The sequence below is a fragment of the Trachemys scripta genome, chromosome 8, assembly GCF_013100865.1.
Source record: "Trachemys scripta elegans isolate TJP31775 chromosome 8, CAS_Tse_1.0, whole genome shotgun sequence".
Lineage (NCBI taxonomy): Eukaryota > Metazoa > Chordata > Testudines > Emydidae > Trachemys > Trachemys scripta.
Window position 1 is genome coordinate 15,994,925 of NC_048305.1, and position 19,797 is coordinate 16,014,721.

Here is a 19,797-nt window from a genome sequence, read left to right on the forward strand (position 1 = left end):
TTGGCAGTTCAGCTGTCCCTCCCCCCACTGCCATGTGCTGCTCCTGCCCTCTGCCTTGGAGCTGCTCCCAGAGAACTCCTGCTTGCTGTGCAGGGGAGGAAGGGGGGCTAATGTCAGGGTGTCCCCCCCCACTCCTGCACCCCGCTTACCCCTTCTCCATATAGAGCAGGGAGGGGACACGGATGGAGAGAGAAAGAGAGAGCTTGGGGCAGCAGCTGCTGTCTCAACTTCCTGATCCACTTAAAAAGACAATGCACTTAAGAGTGGGTCAGCTTACTTAAAGGGGCAGTGTGCATCTCTCTTGCACACACAAGGTGTCTGTGTCTCTGTCTGCTATGCTGTCTCCCCTCCCTTGTGTTCGTGCTGCCTTGTGTGAGAGGCTACATTAACAGCAATGTGTTAACCCTTAAGGGCTCAGCCGAGTGTTAGTTCATCATTTAGCAGCAAGGCATTTCCTGGGAAATATTCCTCCCTCTTCCACCCTCTAACTTCACCACCTCAACCAAGCTTCACAATCATCATAGCTGTGAACAGTATTAAATTGTTTGTTTAAAACGTATACTGTGTGTATAGGTATATATCATTTTTTGTCTGGTGAAAAAAATTTCCCTGGAACCTAACCCTCCCCCACCCCCCATTTACATTAATTCTTATGGGGAAATTGGATTCGCTTAACATCGTTTCGCTTAAAGTCACATTTTTCAGGAACATAACTACAATGTTAAGCGAGGAGTTACTGTATTTTCTTGTGATAAAGCACAAGCTGCTGGTGAATCCACACATGCTTCTGCCCCCAAACATGTCAGCTGCATGCTCCGTGCTTTTTGTCTTTTAATCTTTAAGGTTAATTTTTGCAATCTGTAAACTGCCACAAACACAGCAGCCTGAGGTAAACACCACCTCTGTCTAGGATTACCTCACTTTACTCCTCTTCCTCTGTCACAATCTCGTACTGACTTTTGATATTGAAAAAAGTGTTAGCGACAATGTAGGCACCAAGGACATTTTGACCACGAGCAATACTATGCTTGCTGATAGCACATCATCACTACTAGTAGGTCTGCAACCACTGCACCTAAGCCATTCATAAAAAGTTCTGGGCTTTCAACAGGATTGCCCCAAGTGCCAAAGCAGAAACAGTTTAGACTTCACCAAATATCTGAGAGGGAATAAATGCTTCCTTCAACTGTTGGTCTCAATCAGGGAAAATACCTGAGATGATAGCTACAGATGTTAGTTGCTTTCCCCCCGCCCCCCACCAGTGGAAAATGTCCTTTGCACAGCCCTGCAGTGTGATAGTCCTTTGAACCATAATTTCCTTTCCTTTGAAATACATCAATTGCCAGCAACTTGGTGAGGATAGGGGAAGTTATCTAGTTTACCAGTGACCTGAGTGACTCAGAAAAATGCATTAACTTAAGATAACATAATGTACCAGTACAAACATGTCTGTCAACAATAAATAATGCCCTTGTTGCCAGCTCATGACCCTGAATACTTAGGCTAGTAAATTTTTCAATGCATTTTACTATACACATGACATTAAAATTTAGTGCACTCCACCAGCTGCCCCAGCCTCAAGACATCTGGTCACATGTCAGGTCTTAGCAATATTCCTGCAGAGATCAACAAACAGCATAGAGTTGGTGTCTCTCTCTGAGTTTTCATCATTTTTTGCTTAACACAGGTTTCTTTGTAGGTAGAGAAACAAACATGTTTTTTAATTGAATGTGCCTGAAAATAAATGTGTTGAATTTATTGCCTGGGAAGTGAAAGTTTATAAAACTAGAATTGGTTTTTGTGAACTAAAAAATGGAGCAGAAACAACTTGTAAGGTTTGCCAGATCTCAAACTCCATTACATTTCCCCATCTTTATTTAATACTGATTTCAAGTCAGCATAGCAGATAAATATTTACTGCTCCTGTGTGCTTACTCTGCAGGGAAGCCTGACAAGTCATTACCCTGTGTTAAATTATGTCTGGTCATACCATGTGGTATACAGTATCCAGGCAACCCATTCATAATCTAATTTAACACAAAACATGGATTTACTCTCCCCCCCACCCCCCTTCTTCTCTGAAAGTGAATGTAGAGCTAATGCAAGGAATTGGATTGACAGCCCTGGAGAACTAAGTCTTCTGTTTAATTGCAGGACACATGGAGTACAGATACCAATAATTCCACATAATATCCCAACATACCACCACCCTGACCTGGGAGAACCATCTCTAGATGTGCAGGGGAATTCGTTCATTCTGTCCATTCAGGTCCCCCCCTCCCGCCCCCCCGTGCTCAGAATGCAAAGTTTGCCCATTCGCTTTACATTTGGTAGGCCCAGACCACCAGCTCATTTCACAGAACCCACTGAACTTTCATCACATGGCTGAATTTTGGTCACTACTGATGTGGGTTGGAGCAGAATTACTGACTTAGAGGATTAAGGCCTGGTCCCCTCTAAGCCCCCTCTTCGGACTAAGGTACGCAAATTCAGCTACGTTAATAACGTAGCTGAATTCGAAGTACCTTAGTCCGAACTTATCGCGGGTCCAGACGCGGCAAGCAGGCTCCCCCGTCGATGCCGCGTACTCCTCTCAGCGAGCTGGAGTACCGGCGTCGACGGCGAGCACTTCCGGGATCGATTTATCGCGTCTTAACCAGACGCGATAAATCGATCCCAGAACATCGATTGCCTGCCGCCGGACCCTCTGGTAAGTGAAGACGTTCCCTAAGGCTCCATTGTCTATTATCACTTCACTGAACCATCCAACCTTCACTTGCCCTACTGGTCGTGTAAGGTGTACATCAGCAAGTTAACATTCTTTTAAAATTGGAAGAGCAAAAGTCCAGTTGCCAGAAGTCAGTTGGTACCCCAGCATGCAGTGGGACATGAATTAATAGGCTATTTAGAGCATTTCTACACCATCTAACAATTTTTTTCCTCATTATTCATATTTAAAATAATATACACAAGCATTAGGGATAAAGCATGAATGTGAAAGCACTGAAAGCCTATCCATGTAAATGAATATAAGTGCATTACATCTGCTTTCAAAATTTACTCGCCCAGAAAGGAACAAGAGGTTAAAAGAAAAATACAGCAAATACCAGCAGAACACTAAGGGGTCTGGATGCGCAGGGACAGAGCTAACAATGCCTAAATAAAAGCATTTGTAACCAAGATCAATATTAAATGTACCTTGGGATGAGAATGCCCCTTCTTTGGAGGTTATGTATTATTTTCTAGTACAGAACATGATGAAGAGGTATAATTTATAGTAAATGAGCATATAAATAAAGTATATGGAACTCAAGGATGTAAAAGATGAATCACACATTTGTAGCATAGCTTCCGTAACCTAGCGTTGTAAAGAATTCTCTTTTTGTGGAAGAGTACCCATGTTATGGATCAGGACTTCACACGGCATCTTAATTTATTCAAGAAAGGAACAAGAGCTGCTCAGTTACAAAATTGTAATTCAGACTTTGAGCTTTCAAAGAATCTAATAATGAATAGATTCCTGCAGGCTGTGGCATTGGGATTTTGGTCAATACCACTGCCTTTCCACATTTGCAAATTTACTCAAGTCACTTCAAATAACAGATATTGCAACGCACGCCAGTTCTACAGTTTATACTGGAGGATCATATGCTTGTGAAGCCATTAATAATACAGTCTGTAATAATTAACATAACCATGTAAAGTCATCTAGCAGTAATAATGCAATGAGAGAGCAATTTATTACACTGATGTATTACATGATAATGGTAATGAGAAATGAGCAGAGCTTATTTTGTAAGACTGAGCAATATGACATTTATAAATGCACTGAGTTTTGCTAAACTAAGGGAGCACTAAAAATGCTATGAAACATTTCAAGTGCTTTCAGAACTGTTCAGCCTCAAAATAGTTGAGTCATAGTGGGTCCAAAGTTCAAACAGGAGTACTGTGAACACAGATGTCTGTACATTTATAAACACATTACTGGAACGTCGAAAATGGCCATACTGGGTCAGACCAATGGTCCATCTAGTACAGTATCCTGTCTTCCAACAGTGACCAATTCCAAATGTTTCAAAGGCAATGAACAGAACAGGGCAATCATCAAGTGATCCATCCTGTGTCATCCCGTCCCAGCATCTGGCAGTCAGAGGCCTAGGGACACAGAGTATGGGGTTGCCTCCCTGACCATTGTGGCAATAGTTATTGATAGACCTATCTTCCATGAACTTGCCTATTTTTTTTAAATTCAGTTATGGTTAGGGTTAGCATTCATGAAACACTTGAGCAGGGACTGGGTAAAAATAGAATGTGACTTAATTCCTTTTAGAAATCTTGGAAATACTTTGACCATCATGATGATTGTGTGTATTCAAGCATGTGCTGTGAAACTGCTTAACACAGTGTGTGAGATGCAGCGTGCAGTCAGAGACTTTGCTGAACTGGAGGAACATGGTGTTTGTATGCACAGTTCAAACCTCCTCTTCCCCATTTGTTTGAGCAAGAAAAAATAGCAATGAGGCAAGCTAGTGATATGAACTATGCTCCATGTGTGCGAGGAGATAGCGAAAGAGGGGAGAGAATACCATTCAGTATGTGAGAGGGGAGACAGTGGTGTTAAAGGCACCGGTGGGAGAGGGAAGATAGAGGAATAAATCATGCTCCACTTGTGGTAGAGGAAATGGCAATAGGGAGAGAGACTAGTATCCACGACAACCCCGTGTGAGAGAATGAGGTCTGTAGGAAACTCATGTCTCTGTCAGTGGTGCGTTGGTGTCAAGGGGGCAAGAGGCAGGAGTCCTGTAGTGAAGAGCTGAGTGTGAATTCTGATTGCTTTAGCCATCCATATTGCCCAGTGAGGCATGTGAAAAATTTCTGAGAAGAACTTAATCTTTGTCTCCTTTCTGCATCTCATTCCATAAATACTGCCTTGCTCTCCTTGCTGTACACTGTATTGACTTCTAAAGGGCACAGAGAATGTTGGCTGATTCTCCTTCTAGGTTTACACACTTGTGAATACCAGTGTCTGTATTGCAAAGTACATGATTCTGTCTTACTCTTGCCTTGTGGCTGAAATGGATAGGAGATATGAAGCGAGTGTACTGGGATTTCATGGCACTTTCCTGGTTCCAATGTACCTTTTAAATATAGGAAGTAATTTATTTTGGGGGGCGGTTGGAAGGAGATCTCCCTGAAACTGGAAAAGAGGAAAGGGAATAGGGGGAGAGAGATTGCGCAAATGATCTGCGTATCAAATTGAGCATTGCTGTGTTCAAACTGTGTTCATCTTTTATCTCTTATTTCTCTGCTTTTGAGTTCTGAGGTAGTGTTGTCTTCCTTTTTTGTGGGTAGAAACTTTTTGTTTTGATTTTGTTCACATTACAACCTGAAACAGACCCACTTTATTTATGAACCATTATTCTCTTGGGTAGGTCAATCTCCTTTAGTTGGCTTTGGTTAATAAACCCCTTGTGTTGGATAGAGTGCCTCCTAGTGGCTGAATCAGTAGAACGTGCATGCCCTTTTCGACAGTTGGTGCTAGTTGGTAAGGGACACCATATATTTTACATTGCAGTTTATTATCTCAGTAACCTGAGCTTTTCCAGGGTTTAATCCAAAAGCCTTGGTAACTCACAGCACTATAGTATTTATACTCATAGAGGCAATTTCTCAGACACACAGAACTGCGATTAAAATACTCATTGCTTCCTGATACCGAGGGACGTCAAAGGGTAATATTTTCAAAGGCACCCTAAGTGACTTTTTAATAGGGTTTGGCTCCTAAGTCACTTAGGGTAACATTTTCAAAGGCACCTAACTCGAGTGTAGAGTGTTGTCAGAGGCCTCTCTTCTGCCTGGGTGTCCTGGAAAGGTAGAAAATGAACACACATCTGGGATGACACTTCCTGTCTACTTGAAGAATAGAGTTGGTCACACTCTAATTCACAGCTCTTGTTGTGCAATCTAGAGTTGCTTAGTGCTAGCCATCCTAACTTGTGGCTTCTTCCAGAGATGAGAGAGTAGGAGAAAAAGGGAAGGATAGTTACTTAAAGCTTAGTTTAAAACTCAGGATACCCCTGACTGAAGTCTTCAAATTAGGAAGCTCTTGAGAGGGTGATAGAACAGGCCATAAAGAATCATTAAGAAGTAGGGTAATAGGGTAGTAGAATTTTCACATACAAAACCTAATCTGAGCAATTCAAACACATGATTCAACAGTGTCCGAATTTGTGGGAAATATCAGGTGGAATCATTTTGATCTAGCCTTAACAAAGAATGTAGGTAAAAGCAATCATAGCCCTGTAGAAATATGTGTCCAATAACAGCAAATGCCAGCTGTGTGTATAAAGCGCCTAGCTGACAGTTTACTTATAATTAGAGATTCTAAGGTAATTAATAGCCTTTTTGTATTCCGTCTGGCACTTTCTGAATCATCGCTGTGCAACTTTAGCTAATAATCTTCTTTTGTTAGGTATAAAGATGTTTTTACATTCTTATGCCGACAATGCCAGCAGTCAGACAATTGGTAGCTTTATGGACTGGTTGCCTCCTATGTGAGTTTGAGCTCCCAATGAATGTTTTATGGAGTTACGGTAATCATGGTGATGCTATTATCCATACTTTTCCAGAGCGCACATTCCTGGTTACAGTTGTTGTTACTCAGGCTCAAGTGGGTGTGTGTATGAGTGTACTTCCATGTTGTCTGCATGTACAGAATTGCTTTAGATCACAGCTTATGCAATTAAATATACAATTTCATAGAGACAGTAACAAGATAGCGTGGTTATGGCTGTAAGAACAATGGGCCAAAGTTTTCAAAAATGTGTGTGTACTGTATAGGTAACTGTATATCATAAATATACTTGGATCTATATATTCTGTCTAGGTATAGATTTAGGTAATTGGACTAATGGTGCTTCATAAATAATACATCCTAATCACTATAAAAGGAACGGCCTTTTATTCTCTATTCAGAGACATTTCTAATTAACACGTTACTGTTAAAGTGGTAGCAGGGATGTTGGAACGATTTGTATAGTGGGGTGCTGAGAGCCATTGAACCAAGCTGTAAACCCTGTCTATGATGGAAACCACTGCAAGGCAGGGGGTGCGGCAGCACCCCCAGAACCCCTAGTTCCAGCACCTATGAGTGGTAGTGCTGCTCTCCACGAAGCTGCCGAGCCCATCGTGTTATTGGACAGGCCCCTGGAGGTTGGTGGAAACGCTGCCCACAGCATGTGGGGCTGGCAGCAAGGACAGTTGTGAGACACCCAGATGTGTGGAGTCCTAGCAGGTGTACTAGGAGGAAGGAGCAAGTTGTACAGGAGAAAGCAGTGGTGCTCTGAAAGCTGACACGAGAGGAGAGCTCAAACCAGCATGAGAGGGAAGGAAACAAAGCTTGGTACCAATAAATTACCAGAGATGTCTCTCGTAAGCAACAGTCATTAACAAATATTGGTCTTAATTTGAATCCCAGAGAATATCCCTATTTAAGCAGGTTCTCCAATTTGGTGGAGAATACTGTGTATGCATGCATTTGTTATGTATCTATGTGTACGTTCTCCCCCTCTCTCTCTTTGGTGACACCAGCAAAATCTTTACTTTTCAGATTGTTTTGATTGGATTGGAATAGTGTTGACCTTGAGTGGAGGCAAAATGGGGCAGAAGGACCTTGAGTGGAGGCAAAATGTGGCAGAAGGACTTGAAATGTGGACATCGAAGGCTGCTCATTTAGTTGAGAATAGCACATGTCAAAGGTCCAACTACTTGTTTTTAGGAGGATTTGAAACATTTCTGATTCAAACTGTTTTTCTGGGAGTAGGCTGTGGATTGGAACGTTCAGCCATTTAGGATTTAGTATCCAGAAAGAGGTTAAACTATTTGGGTTTTCCTAGCATCAGTCAATTTACGGAGGCTGAAGTTACACTGGTAACGCTCCAGTTATGTCTGTACTTTTCCACATGGCTGAGCCTGGAAGGAGCTCATCCGGAGTTTCAGGAATGTAAACAATTGTAAAATTTGTGCCAAAGATGAAGGAGGGATTATTCTGATGTTTCTCTTACCTACTCTTTCCCCTTCCTTACAGCGTTGCTAATAATCACAAACAGAATCTAATGACTGTTGCTAATCTGGGTGTGGTATTTGGACCAACGCTGCTTCGACCACAAGAAGAAACTGTTGCAGCGATTATGGACATCAAGTTTCAGAATATTGTGGTTGAGATTTTAATAGAAAACCATGAAAAGGTAATGTTTTCCCCTTACTTCTGAATTTAAATAAGTTTATAATAAAGAATTTGTCTCCATGACAACCCCAACACAAATTCTTCAATAAACCACCTTCTCTTGATGATCAGTACACAGCATTGCAAGAGAGAAGATCACGTCTCTCAGCTAAAGGAAAATTGCAATTATCCAGAACTAATCCAACTCATAGCTGCCCTTGGTACCATGTATCCAGAAGGAGTGTGTTTGTACAGCACCTAGCACAATGGGACCCTGGTTCATGACTAGGGCTCCTATGAGCCTCAGTAATAAAAATAATAAATAATAACACTGGGATTCTGTTCCCTTTTTAGATGCTGAAGCATATTATTTCAAACTGAAATTTCCCATGAGGGAATCGTACTTTCAGTTAAATACTAGGGTGAAATCCTGGCCACATTGAAGTCAGTGGTAAAACTACCTTGGTTGTCAACGGATATGTCTACACAGCAAAGAAAAAGCCCACAGCTGGCCTGTGCCAGCAACTTGGGCTCACAGGGCTCAGACTGCGGGGTTGGTTCATTGCTGTGTAGACGTCTGGGCTTGGGCAGGAGCCCAAGCTCTGGGCCTCTCCCACCCCGCAGGGTCCTAGAGCACAGTCTCCAGCCCAAGCCCAGAAGTCTACACAGCCAATGAAACAGCTCCATGGTCCCAAGTCAGCTGGCACAGGCCAGCTGTGGATTTATTTATTTATTTATGTTTTGCTGTGTAGACGTACCAAATGGGACTATGATTTTTTGGGGGTAGAAATAACAGCAGGGAGGAAACATAGGAAATGGAATAGTATCTCCAAATTGAGCTTTAGTTGGGCTGAAATCACATAATCAACAATTCTAGTAAGTTATTTTTCTGGCTATCTTGACTTGAGCCCATTTCATAGTCCCTTTTTAAAAGTCCCCTTATGTTATCTTTTAAGTTGGACAAAGAATTTTGCTAGTTTTGAGAGGTCAAGTGATTAGGACATTAGTCTGGGAGTTGGGAGCCCTTGTGTTCAATTCCCTGCTCTGCTCAGACTTCCTGTGTGACATAGGCAAGTCACTTTGCCTCTCTGCGGCTCTCAGTTCCCTATCTGTAAAATGGGAATAATAGCTCTTCCCTACTTCACAGGGATGTTCTGTGGATAAATACATCAAAAGACTGTGAAATGGCTGTCACATAAAAGAGGCTTAAAACTGCCAACAGCAGTTCTAAAACAAGTAATTTTTCAAAAGCATTTAACAAATGATTCTCCGGGAGGGTTTTTTTTGTTTGTTTGTTTTTGGTTGGTTATGGTTTGGGAAGTGCTGCTTAGTCTGCTGGACTAATGGAATGAAGAAAAGAGACCAAACTTTCCTGTGCTCTCCCCCAAACTTTGGTCTGTGGCATAAGCCATTTTAGCATGCTTTGATCTTGGCCAGATTGCTTGTAATGTACTTTGAAAACAAAGCATAGAGCTCTTAGTAGGATTATATGGGTAATATATTTCCAGGGAAATCACTGGAAATGGGGTGTCTTCAGACTAAATGGCTAAACTAGTGGGCTAGTCAGAATATCACCATTCCATTTAGTATGAGTTGACTGTCTGAAAAATAAAGTTCCTACATTCTAATAAGCCAAAATGCATAATATTGGTGTCCCGTCATGTGAGAGGCTCAGTACCTTCAACTCTCATTGAAGAAATTCCTAGCTTCCAATTCAGTGTTCTGCGCACAAAATCTGTGTCTTTCAGATAAGTGTCGGTACTGCTTAGTGAGAGGGCCACCACCAATAGCAGGCTCAGAACGTAGATTTACCATTGAGTATTCAACCTGTTTAGTTTAAATTAAACAGATTTCTCTATCACCACGGATGTTTCTAGGCAGACGCTGCTACATGCTAATTTAGTATGACGAGATTGTGTTTAGAAAGACGTCACAGTTTATTCTTTCTCCAAAGCTCTAGCAGAAGTGCACGCACGCATCTGACACACCAGCCATTCACAACATCTTACTAAGACAGAGGACCTTCACCTATCTCTCTAAACAGATGCAGGAAGCCAAGGGAGATTGTTAGTGATGTTCCATTAAGTGTGGAAACAATGTGGTGAGACGGGAACGAGGAAAGCAGTGCAACTCTGATTATTCTCAGAGAAATTGCTGTCACGTGGTGTGTAAACACCTTTGCATTTATTCAGCTCAGGGGAGCTATTTTATTTTCCTTTCCTTTCCTTTTTACTTGGAACTGAATAGAAATAATTGCTTAATTATGAAATCGCCTGACCTGAGGAGCGAGCAGTGTGAATACCAGGTAAATAACCCTACAGGCCTCTGTATCGTTCAGTAGCATCCGCCACTGGCACACAGTGCACGGTTCAGCAGTACCTAGCAGAACAAGCCCCGCGAAGCTTATTGTATTTCACACAGTCGCCTCTAATTTTTTTTAATATTACAAATAAGTCAAAAACGGTGTCATATTTAGAGCCATTCCCTGCCCCCTTGCAGGGAAGAGCTTTGACGTCTGCGTCACAAGCAGCGGGGGTGATGTTATGAAGCCTTTTTTCTGCCCTTTCTTGGTCACAATTTACTAAACCCTCCCATGAATCCCTTAATGAAATTGACTGATTCTGTCTGAATAAAGTCTCTTATTATGTGAGCTGAATGCTCCATCGGCTGGCACTCTTCAAGGAATCGACGACAGATTTCAGATGACTGATTGCATCCTTCTAGACTATAGAGCTCTAATCTCTGGTTGTCTGTTAGGCTTCCTTTTGTCTCCTAATATTCAGGGATGGTGAAATTAGCAGATTCCCATCACCTATTTAAAAACAATTTGTGGCAACAACACGCCTGTCTGAGAAGTGCGTCAGTTATGGTCCATCCAGCAGCAACTAATTCTGCTGATGCTTGGCGTCTGTCATGTGGCGAAAAGGATGGTGTTGCTCATAGATCAGCCTGGTCCAATTCACAGTGAGAGACAGCATTTACAAACTATCCTCCATCTTTGTGGAGCACCCATCACCGTAGTATTTAATGACTAATGGACTTTCCTGTCCATTCTTTTGCCTTTCCCCCAACGAAAAGAAAAATCCCTCATTATCTCAGTCAGAATTCTTGTATTTCCCCTCAGTGGTCCCACAAAGGCACCCGTTCTCAGGCGTCCAGCTCCCCAGCCATTGCCTTTCTTGGGTGGAAACCTGCATCTCTCTCCCTTCTGACAATCTCAACCACTGAAGAGCTCAGCCTTGCTTTCTCTTGCTGCTGCTCTTTTACTCTTTTGGGGGGAAGAGGACTGAGAAGGCATTTTCTTACTGTTGCTGTGTCACCTCCTCCGCTCCCTCTCCTGCACAGTTTTAGGATATGATGGTAACTGGTAACCACATTGAAAGCTATATGAAGGGGTCAGTTCCTCAAGTGGGTGAGAAAGAGGAAAGGGAAGGCAATATCTAAGAATAGTCCTAACTGTCTCTTTGCACGAAACGTTGGCAGATCATGAAGCCGAGCCCAGTAGGCAGATAATTTATTTGCTCTGCTTTTTAAACCCAGGTTGAATAGGCTGGATAACTCCACTGGGCCCTAAATGTTCAGTAACAATTTGAAGCCTCATGCAGCACATCTTTCAGTTGTCAAACTATTTCCATTTGTAGGCTTTAGAATCATAATGTGCAGTGTTGGAGTTTTTTTTGGGGGGGGGGGAAGGGTTGTCTGGCAGGTTTGCATTTCATTAGTACTATTGATCTTTCCCAATGTAATTAGTGACAACTGATCTCTAAAGCTGTCAATGGAAATGCTTGGTTGGGAGGATTTCGAAGTGTTAAGCCTTGAATTGACACTCTTTGAAAAATGAATCGCATTTGTGCCACTAATGCAAGGAAGTTGCATACTACATGACTATGGGTCAGTGTCACCATTTAGCATGGATTCACTGTGAATTATCCTCTAGAGGAGGAAGATAGTAGTACTGGGGGAGAAACTTTTTAAAACTTAGTATCCTTGTCATGTTGTTTGCATCTTTAAAGTTGTCACCTTACAGTATATTTCTTAATAATAATTGATGAGAGCTGATAAAAGCCTTCCCAAGAGAGATACGTAGGTGACTAGCACTATACAAGTACATTGCATGTTTACTGCAGTTGCTTTACATTGATTTACACTGGGAACTCACATGTGGAGTGATTTAAATCACCAAGTGAAAAGCCTCAATTTAAATCAGGGGTGCCCAACCTACAGACTTGGGCCGTATACGGCCCACCAGAGCATTTCATAAGGCCCTCGGCCTGCTTAAACACAGTATACTAATGGTCAATCTATTAGCATTTTGTCGTCACGTTTACATCATTTTAGTTTACACAAGTGTGTAAATAGACAATACTGTACACAGAAACAGCCTACCCCAATACATTCAAAACAAGCTGAACTTACAATATAAATCAATACAGGTGACTTTAAACCTTATTAAAATATGTAACATCTGTTTGGCCCACACAAGGTTGTGCTGAGGTTTATGCGGCCCTCCTGTGTAATAAGGTTGGGCACCACTGATTTAAATCATCAATTTTAGTCCACTTTTCCATTTGTACTTCTGTTATTTTCTAAAGAAAGGTGAATTTGCATTGGTTGATATAACCATATGATTTACATATTGATTTACAACTATAGTGGTTCTCAACCTGTGGCCTGCTGGCTGCTTGTAGCCCAGTCAGCACATATCAACAGCCCACGTGACATCTTCATGGCCATACAGGTAGTATATATATTGTGTGGATATGGCCCACATAACACATAGAGAGCTGCATATGGAGCCCACAATGGTAAATAGGTTGAGAACCACTGAACTAGAGTCTTTACAGAGACAAGGTGGGTGAGGTGATATCTTTTATTGGACCAACTTCTGTTGGTGAGAGAGACAGCGGGTCCAATAAAAGATATTACCTCACCTACCTTGTCTCTGCAATATCCTGGGAGTGACATTACTGCAACTACACTGCATAGATTTGGTACATCTTTTTTTGCTACGTAGGCAGGTATACTGTAATATTTACATTTATTTAAGACAGGATATATCTTAATATTTTCAGATTCTTATTAATTATACATTATATGTTAGGAAATGGTAAATGCTAAATTGCTTATTTACTAGATTATTAACTTTTTGCTCATGATTTGTGTCAAACTGCGTTAGGATGGTAACTGGGATTTAATAAAATCCACAGAACAGCATATTATATTTATTTTTATTAAACTAGACAACCTTAAATGTTTTGGATACATAAACTTCTTTTATTAAAATAAGCTACATATTTACAACTAAATTATGTATTAAAATGAGGGTTTAACTGTAGGTAGTAAATTAATCTGATTCTTTCAGGTCAGCCTTGGAAAAAATTTCAAATATACCGAAGTAAAAAGTGACGAGAGCTTAAGTTCCTACTCATCTAAGTCTATTGAAAATGAGACAGTCTCCTAAGTTACTTAGGCTGTCCTTCAAACTTTTAAAGCTAGTAGATCTCATCCTCCCTCCCCCTTTCATTTTTATTCATAGTCTGGAAGAGAAAGACAAGTTTTCCTGCTTTTTTTCAGCTCCAAACTGATTTCTCAGCTTTGACGGAATTAGTCCAAATGAAGAAAATATTCTTTCTGTGCCTGCAGAAGAGGCTGTCAAAAAGCTGGTTTAGCACTTCAACAAACTCTGGTTTCAGGTGCTTAGCTAGTGATTTGCACCAGCTGAGTGGTTTGACTTTCTTTAAAACATCATCAGCAAATATGCACTGTTTGAATGGTTCACCTCCAGCCTTGCCATTTGTTATGTGTGTCATAGCAGCAGCATATTCTTTTGCAGTTAGGCATCTATGTTACCGCTTTGGGTTGAGTATATAAACATGAAAATGAGGTGGAGCTTCTTTACTGCCTGCAGTTTAACTTCGTTGTTGGATATTTTTCTTCAATGTCTCTTGAAGATCTTCCCAAATTTCAGCAGCATCAACAGTATAGCAGCAATCTTTCTGCAGTTTGTCCAAGGCTATGGAAATAAGTTCCAGTATATTCAGCACATCTTCTATATTTCTCTTTAATCTGATGTTGACTACTTTGGCTGTGATAATTCCATTTGGTTTATCACAATTTTCTTCACCGATTGATATCAGAATAGGCCATTTCTTAATAAATAGCTCAAAACAATCAGTCTCTGAATTCCATCTTGCATCTGAGGGGACAATTAGTTTGGCTCCTCTTGTTCTCTTTGGTAAAGATGAAGCAAAGTGGTTGTGAACGGAAGTGTTTTGCAATTTCAGCAACATTTTCCTTTATTTCTGAAGTTGTACTTAAATCTTTGTCTGAAAGATGCATCGAATGAGCACTGCACACATATGTGATGTTTCAGGTTCTCTTCATTGTCTTCTTTTAGATATCTTCTGATCTTTGCTACATTTGCAGCACCGTGACGAAGCTACATACTTGAATTTTTGTTCACAGTTTGTTATAGCTTTTACTGCTCCTTCTTTTAAGTATCCTGCAATATGGGCATTTCCTGATGGATCAGTTGTTTCTGTCAGATAGACAACCCCATTTTCTGTTATCACACAAACACACATTCCTGGATCATTGTGTACATTGGTCCACCCATCAAGACTCAGATTAACAAATTTCACACCAATGTTTGTTGCAGACTGTTCAGTTTCCTTCTCATACACTGTATCCAGCAACCTTCCAGCAGTGTAGCTCTGCTGCTTGGAGTGTAGCCTGGTTGTAATGATTGAACCACGTAATGAACTATTTGTTCTGAACAAGATGAAAAGGAGAATTTGTTGCATAAATGATGAACCGAGCAATCTTGTAATCTATGGAGTCTTGCTGGCATTTGTTGGTCCTGATTATGAACTCATCCATGTTTTTACTGGATGATGAAGTCTTCTTCTTTTTTTTTAATAATTAATAGTAATTTACTGTCTGACGTATGTTTAGTTGCAGCACAGCTGGTGGTACCAGTAGATGACTGAAGTTGTAGATGTTGCAGATGATGGATGTTCATAACCCCTTATATCTAAGCTAGGCCCTGAATAAAATGGTATATAAAAAAAAAAGTCACACTCAGTCACTGAGTATGACCGTCATCACTTGCAGTGGGAACTCTCTCAACAGCCCTTGGCCCCGTCACTACATTCCCTCTCTGAGCTGGATCAAACATGTTTGATCTGTAACATTCTGCCTGCTGCTGTAGATTCACAGTTAATACTAGATTAAAGCTAGCTTGAGTATGTCGAACATGCTGCCGCAATCAAACCTCCCAATTGCAGTGTAGATATACCGAAAGAGAGACAGCGGCAGAGCTATGATTATAATTTGCAAATCCTGGCAGTTAGTCCCTTGCTCTAACTGTTAAACTGCCTCTCTGTATGTTAATTGGAGCCTTTATGTGTGAGTAATAAAACACAGGTTTACTCCATGGAGAATGGATTTTGAGTGAGTGCTACGTTTAAACACTTTTACGTAAGGATTAATCTCAGCTTTGGGAAATGGAGTCCCCTGTTTGAGTCCCAGCAGCAGGGTTGTCTCTACATTTTCCGGTAAAGAGCTCTGTAGCAATTTCAAAAATGTCAAAGTCAAACATGGAGTAAATTATTTATTTACCTTCTAATCCTTTGTTTCTTCATGGCCTGAAGAGGAGACCGGAAACGGACATCAGCACTTTCTTAAATTTAGCTATTTATTGATTCCTCTCTTGTCCATTGTAAGCAACTACTTCTACCTTCAGTGCTACATGATGCTCAAAGGGGACATAGATATTGGATTTCAATATCCGTGCTACTGTGCCAGACGGTTTCCCCCTCTGTCATCCATTTTATCTCAATAGGCCCAATACACTTAGAATTTGAAAGAGCAGCCTTAGCAAAGCTCTCCTCCTGGTCTTCTCCAGACTTCAGAATAGAGGTCTTCAGAGGCTGCGTCCTCTGGGAGTTTCCCAGGCTTCAGTAGAGCAACCACTGTTGTCTGTCGCCAGCTTGTTGGCACTTCTCCGGTTCTATGCATGGCAGTAAAAAGCGCCGCCGGCCATTCCTGTTCCCGTCTCCCCAGTTTCTTGAGAAACTCTGGAGGGATGCCATCAACCCCTGCAACTTTCTGGCTTTTGGTTTCCAACAGCGCAACATTGATCTCCTCAACAGAATATGGGGAAGAGAGTGGGGATTCCTCCGGGCATTGTTGAAGGTTTCTGCGGAGTTCCCGCTGGATCTCCTGGTGTGTAATCTTGGCTGTGGGCATCTTGCTCTTAGAAAGAAGATGAGAAGTAACAACATTTGCTGTCCCTTTTGCTGAGTGTTGTGTTACTGGCTGGGATCCTCCAAGTTGCCGCAAAAGAACCCATGCCTTACGACTCGAATGGGTGAAATCAAGGCTTTCAACGGTCTCTTTCCACCTTTCTAGGCGCACCGAATTCAAGGACTCAAGCAGCGCAGTGGCTTTATCTGGGTTGCCGCTCTTTTCATATTCCCTCAGGAGAGACTCGTATTCTTTTGTCCAGCAGGGGGTGAAAGCGTTGTGGTGACCACACGGGATGTACTTCTTAGTGGTCGATGTTAGGATGTTTGTAAAACAACCGTAGGTATTGGGTTTGAGCTATGGGATCAGAGATTCTGTTTCTGAAGTGTAGGCAGGTTAATCAACCTTGCGGAAATTCCAACGTGGCTTTGGCATGGACTGCAGAAGAGGCACTTCCAGGCCATTCTGGAAGATGATTGGGCGCTGTTGATTACGAGGGAAGTGGCTCAGAATGGTTCTTGTTGTGGCCAGTGGGAGACCTGCACTATTATGGGTCACAAAACACAGGTCAGGGTTGTGATCCGTTGTCCACCTCACAGACCAAAAAGATCCAGATTGCTTCAGATCATAGAGCAGGTGGAGGTTTCAAGGGAGGCCCATTCTGTGATCTGCTCCCTGTCTGTGTTATTTGAGCGGTATCCCCAGTGGAAGGGAAGGTAAGATGGGATCAGGCCACATGATGTTAGGTGGCTTGTATTGTTTACTATAATGATGTCCCTAATTCTAACCATGTTGATCTCTCGTCCACTGGTTGATGATTCTTCCAAAACTTCCACATCCTCTAATCCATTTCTCGTGTACGCTGCTAGCCCATGTTTTGGATAGTTGACAGCAGCGATTTTAGTATAGCCATAGATTTTATGTCTGGCAGCTTTATCTTCTTCTTTCACATGTGTTTCTTGGAGGGCCATAATGTCAATGTGATGGTCTTTGAGGGTCCTCAAGTGGTAATCTGCTTTTTCCCTGGACATCCCGTCTACATTAAATGGGTATATTCGGAGGACTGGCCCAACTGTTCTTTTTTGGTCCTGGAAATACTTGAGAAAGTATAGTCATTGCTACGTTCACCGGGAGGTTGGTAAAATGATGTCCAGTGGGCAGTTGACAACCTTGATATGTTGGTGGATTTGCACAAAACACAGAGCAGAAAAAACACCAGCACTTAACAGAAGCGCCCGGTGAGGTTGTCGTCTTGCTCCTGCTGTGCTGAGTAAATTAAGCACACAGAACCACATGATTGAGCTGTGATCATTAACAGCAGCTCAACATGCTATTATCCTGCTGTTACCCAGGGCTGCAAATTGTCTATGAAATGACTGTCTTGATCTGCTAAAATGTGGGCTTTTGCAAGGCCAGCAACTCTTTTTTAATTTTTGGAGTTGGAACACCAAGGAAAATACGAAGGGTTGGGGGGAAAACGGTGTTATAAAAACTTTAGGTTTAATAAAAGACGCTTATAAAATAGCAGAAAGACCATTGGGGAGGGTATTTTCTGAACCTTGTACGAGAGAAGTGATCTCAGTGAATGGAGGGTAGGCTACAAACCAGATACACCTCACTCTGTAAATAAGTATTTAGCAATCCGCAAAGGGTAGATTAGATGGAAAGGAAACAATGATAAAGTTGATATAGCAGCTGAGAATGTGTAGCCTCTTTTGTGCAAAGTGATCTCCAGGTCTGCAAAATTGCATCACTGAATTTATGAGCACAAGACTCAGTGATTATCTGATCTCACCCATTGTGCGAACATGAGGATCAATTAAAATTTTTAACTGCAAGGCAAAATTATGTACGATTATCATGGATGAGATGCTGCGCTTATAGGTTTAATTAAATTGGTTTATAATGGGTTCCAGCAAAATTAAAACCACACGGTCTTGATTGAGCCTTATTTAGTTAGAAGTTACATACATATTTGCTTTAAAGCATGTGACTGTTTTTTCTGTTTTGTTTTGTTTGTTTTTGTCGGAAGTTAATTTTCAACTCTGTGAGAAACAATAACACACAATCCAATTAGTAAATAATGTTTTTTTTTTCTTTTTTATTTGTTTGGGTTTTTTTTAGTGCAACTCTCATGCAGAGTGTTTTATCGATGGGAGATCTAAATACAAGAGCAAAAGAAAGAAAGTTAAAACATTTATTCTGATTAAGGAATTACTGTATAGGCAAGGCTAGTCATTAGCCCTACCATTTCAGTAGATAAAAATCCCTAATGGAGCAGAGTTGGGGACTAGCATCTTGTAACACATCTCTTGTCTCCTGGGTCAGGTGACCTAGAATACAAGAAAGTGGGTGGATCCTACTTGAAGTGTCAGTCTTCCTTTTTGGTATGACAAGTTATACCAGTGTTGTAATAATTTTTTCTCATTGAAGTGAGTGGGAGGCTTTAAGAAACCTAGACTGAAAAGCAAATGTGTCTGAATCTTAGGTGGTCCACCCCCAGTACTTGGGGGTCCACCCCCTGTACCAGATGAGTTATTCACAAGGAGAAAGGGATCTGTGTCAGATACGCAGGGCAGCCATTGGTTGTTGGTCACTCTTGGGGAGCAAGAGTGGCATGTGAAATGGACCAAGCTACTGTGAGAGCAATTGTGGCTTGGCGCTCCTTCAGCTGATACATAAAGCAAAACTGTGTGAATGAATGTGCAAGTTAGATATGTAGCTCTTGAAAAGGAGCATTCAAGTAGGAATACCCGTTCTGTCTTGCAGCGTGTCCAGCAACTTACACTCACAGGCAGCTTTTCATTTATCAGGGTCTTCATCGCTGGCCCTGAATATGAAAATAATTTTTGCAAAGTGAGTAATCACCACTTCCTGTTCCTTTACACAGTATGCAGCTAGTACAGTGGTTTTCAAACTTTTTTTTCTGGGGATCCAGTTGAAGAAAATTGTTGATGCCCGCGACCCAACGGAGCTGGGGATGAGCGGTTTGGGGTGTCGGAGGGGCTCAGGGCTGGGGCAGAGGGTTGGGGTGAGGGCTGTGGGGTGGGGCTGGGAATGAGGGGTTCAAGGTGCGGGAGGGGGCTCTGGGCTGGGGCAGGGGTTGGGGTGCGAGAAGGGGTCAGGGCTGGGGATGAGGGGTTTGGGGTACAGGAGGGGCTTTGGGTTTGGAGGGGCTCAGGGCTAGGGCAGGGGGTTGGGGTGTGGGAGGGGGTCAGGGCTCTGGGATGGGGGTGCAGGCTCTGGCGTGGGGCCAGGGATGATAGATTTGGGGTGCAGGAAGGGGTTCCAGGTTTGAGGGGGCTCAGGGCAGGGGCTTGAGGCAC

General features: G+C 42.0%; 1 protein-coding gene across 2 annotated transcripts in view; it reads left to right on the forward strand.

Annotated features, from left to right (window-relative positions):
* Nucleotides 1–19,797, forward strand: part of ARHGAP26 (Rho GTPase activating protein 26) — a 304,706-nt gene that overhangs the window by 211,336 nt on the left and 73,573 nt on the right. For both annotated transcript variants that reach the window (XM_034778903.1, XM_034778904.1), the window contains exon 18: nt 8,087–8,246. In XM_034778903.1, the coding sequence (XP_034634794.1) occupies nt 8,087–8,246 (160 nt within the window). The remainder of the gene's footprint in view (nt 1–8,086; nt 8,247–19,797) is intronic.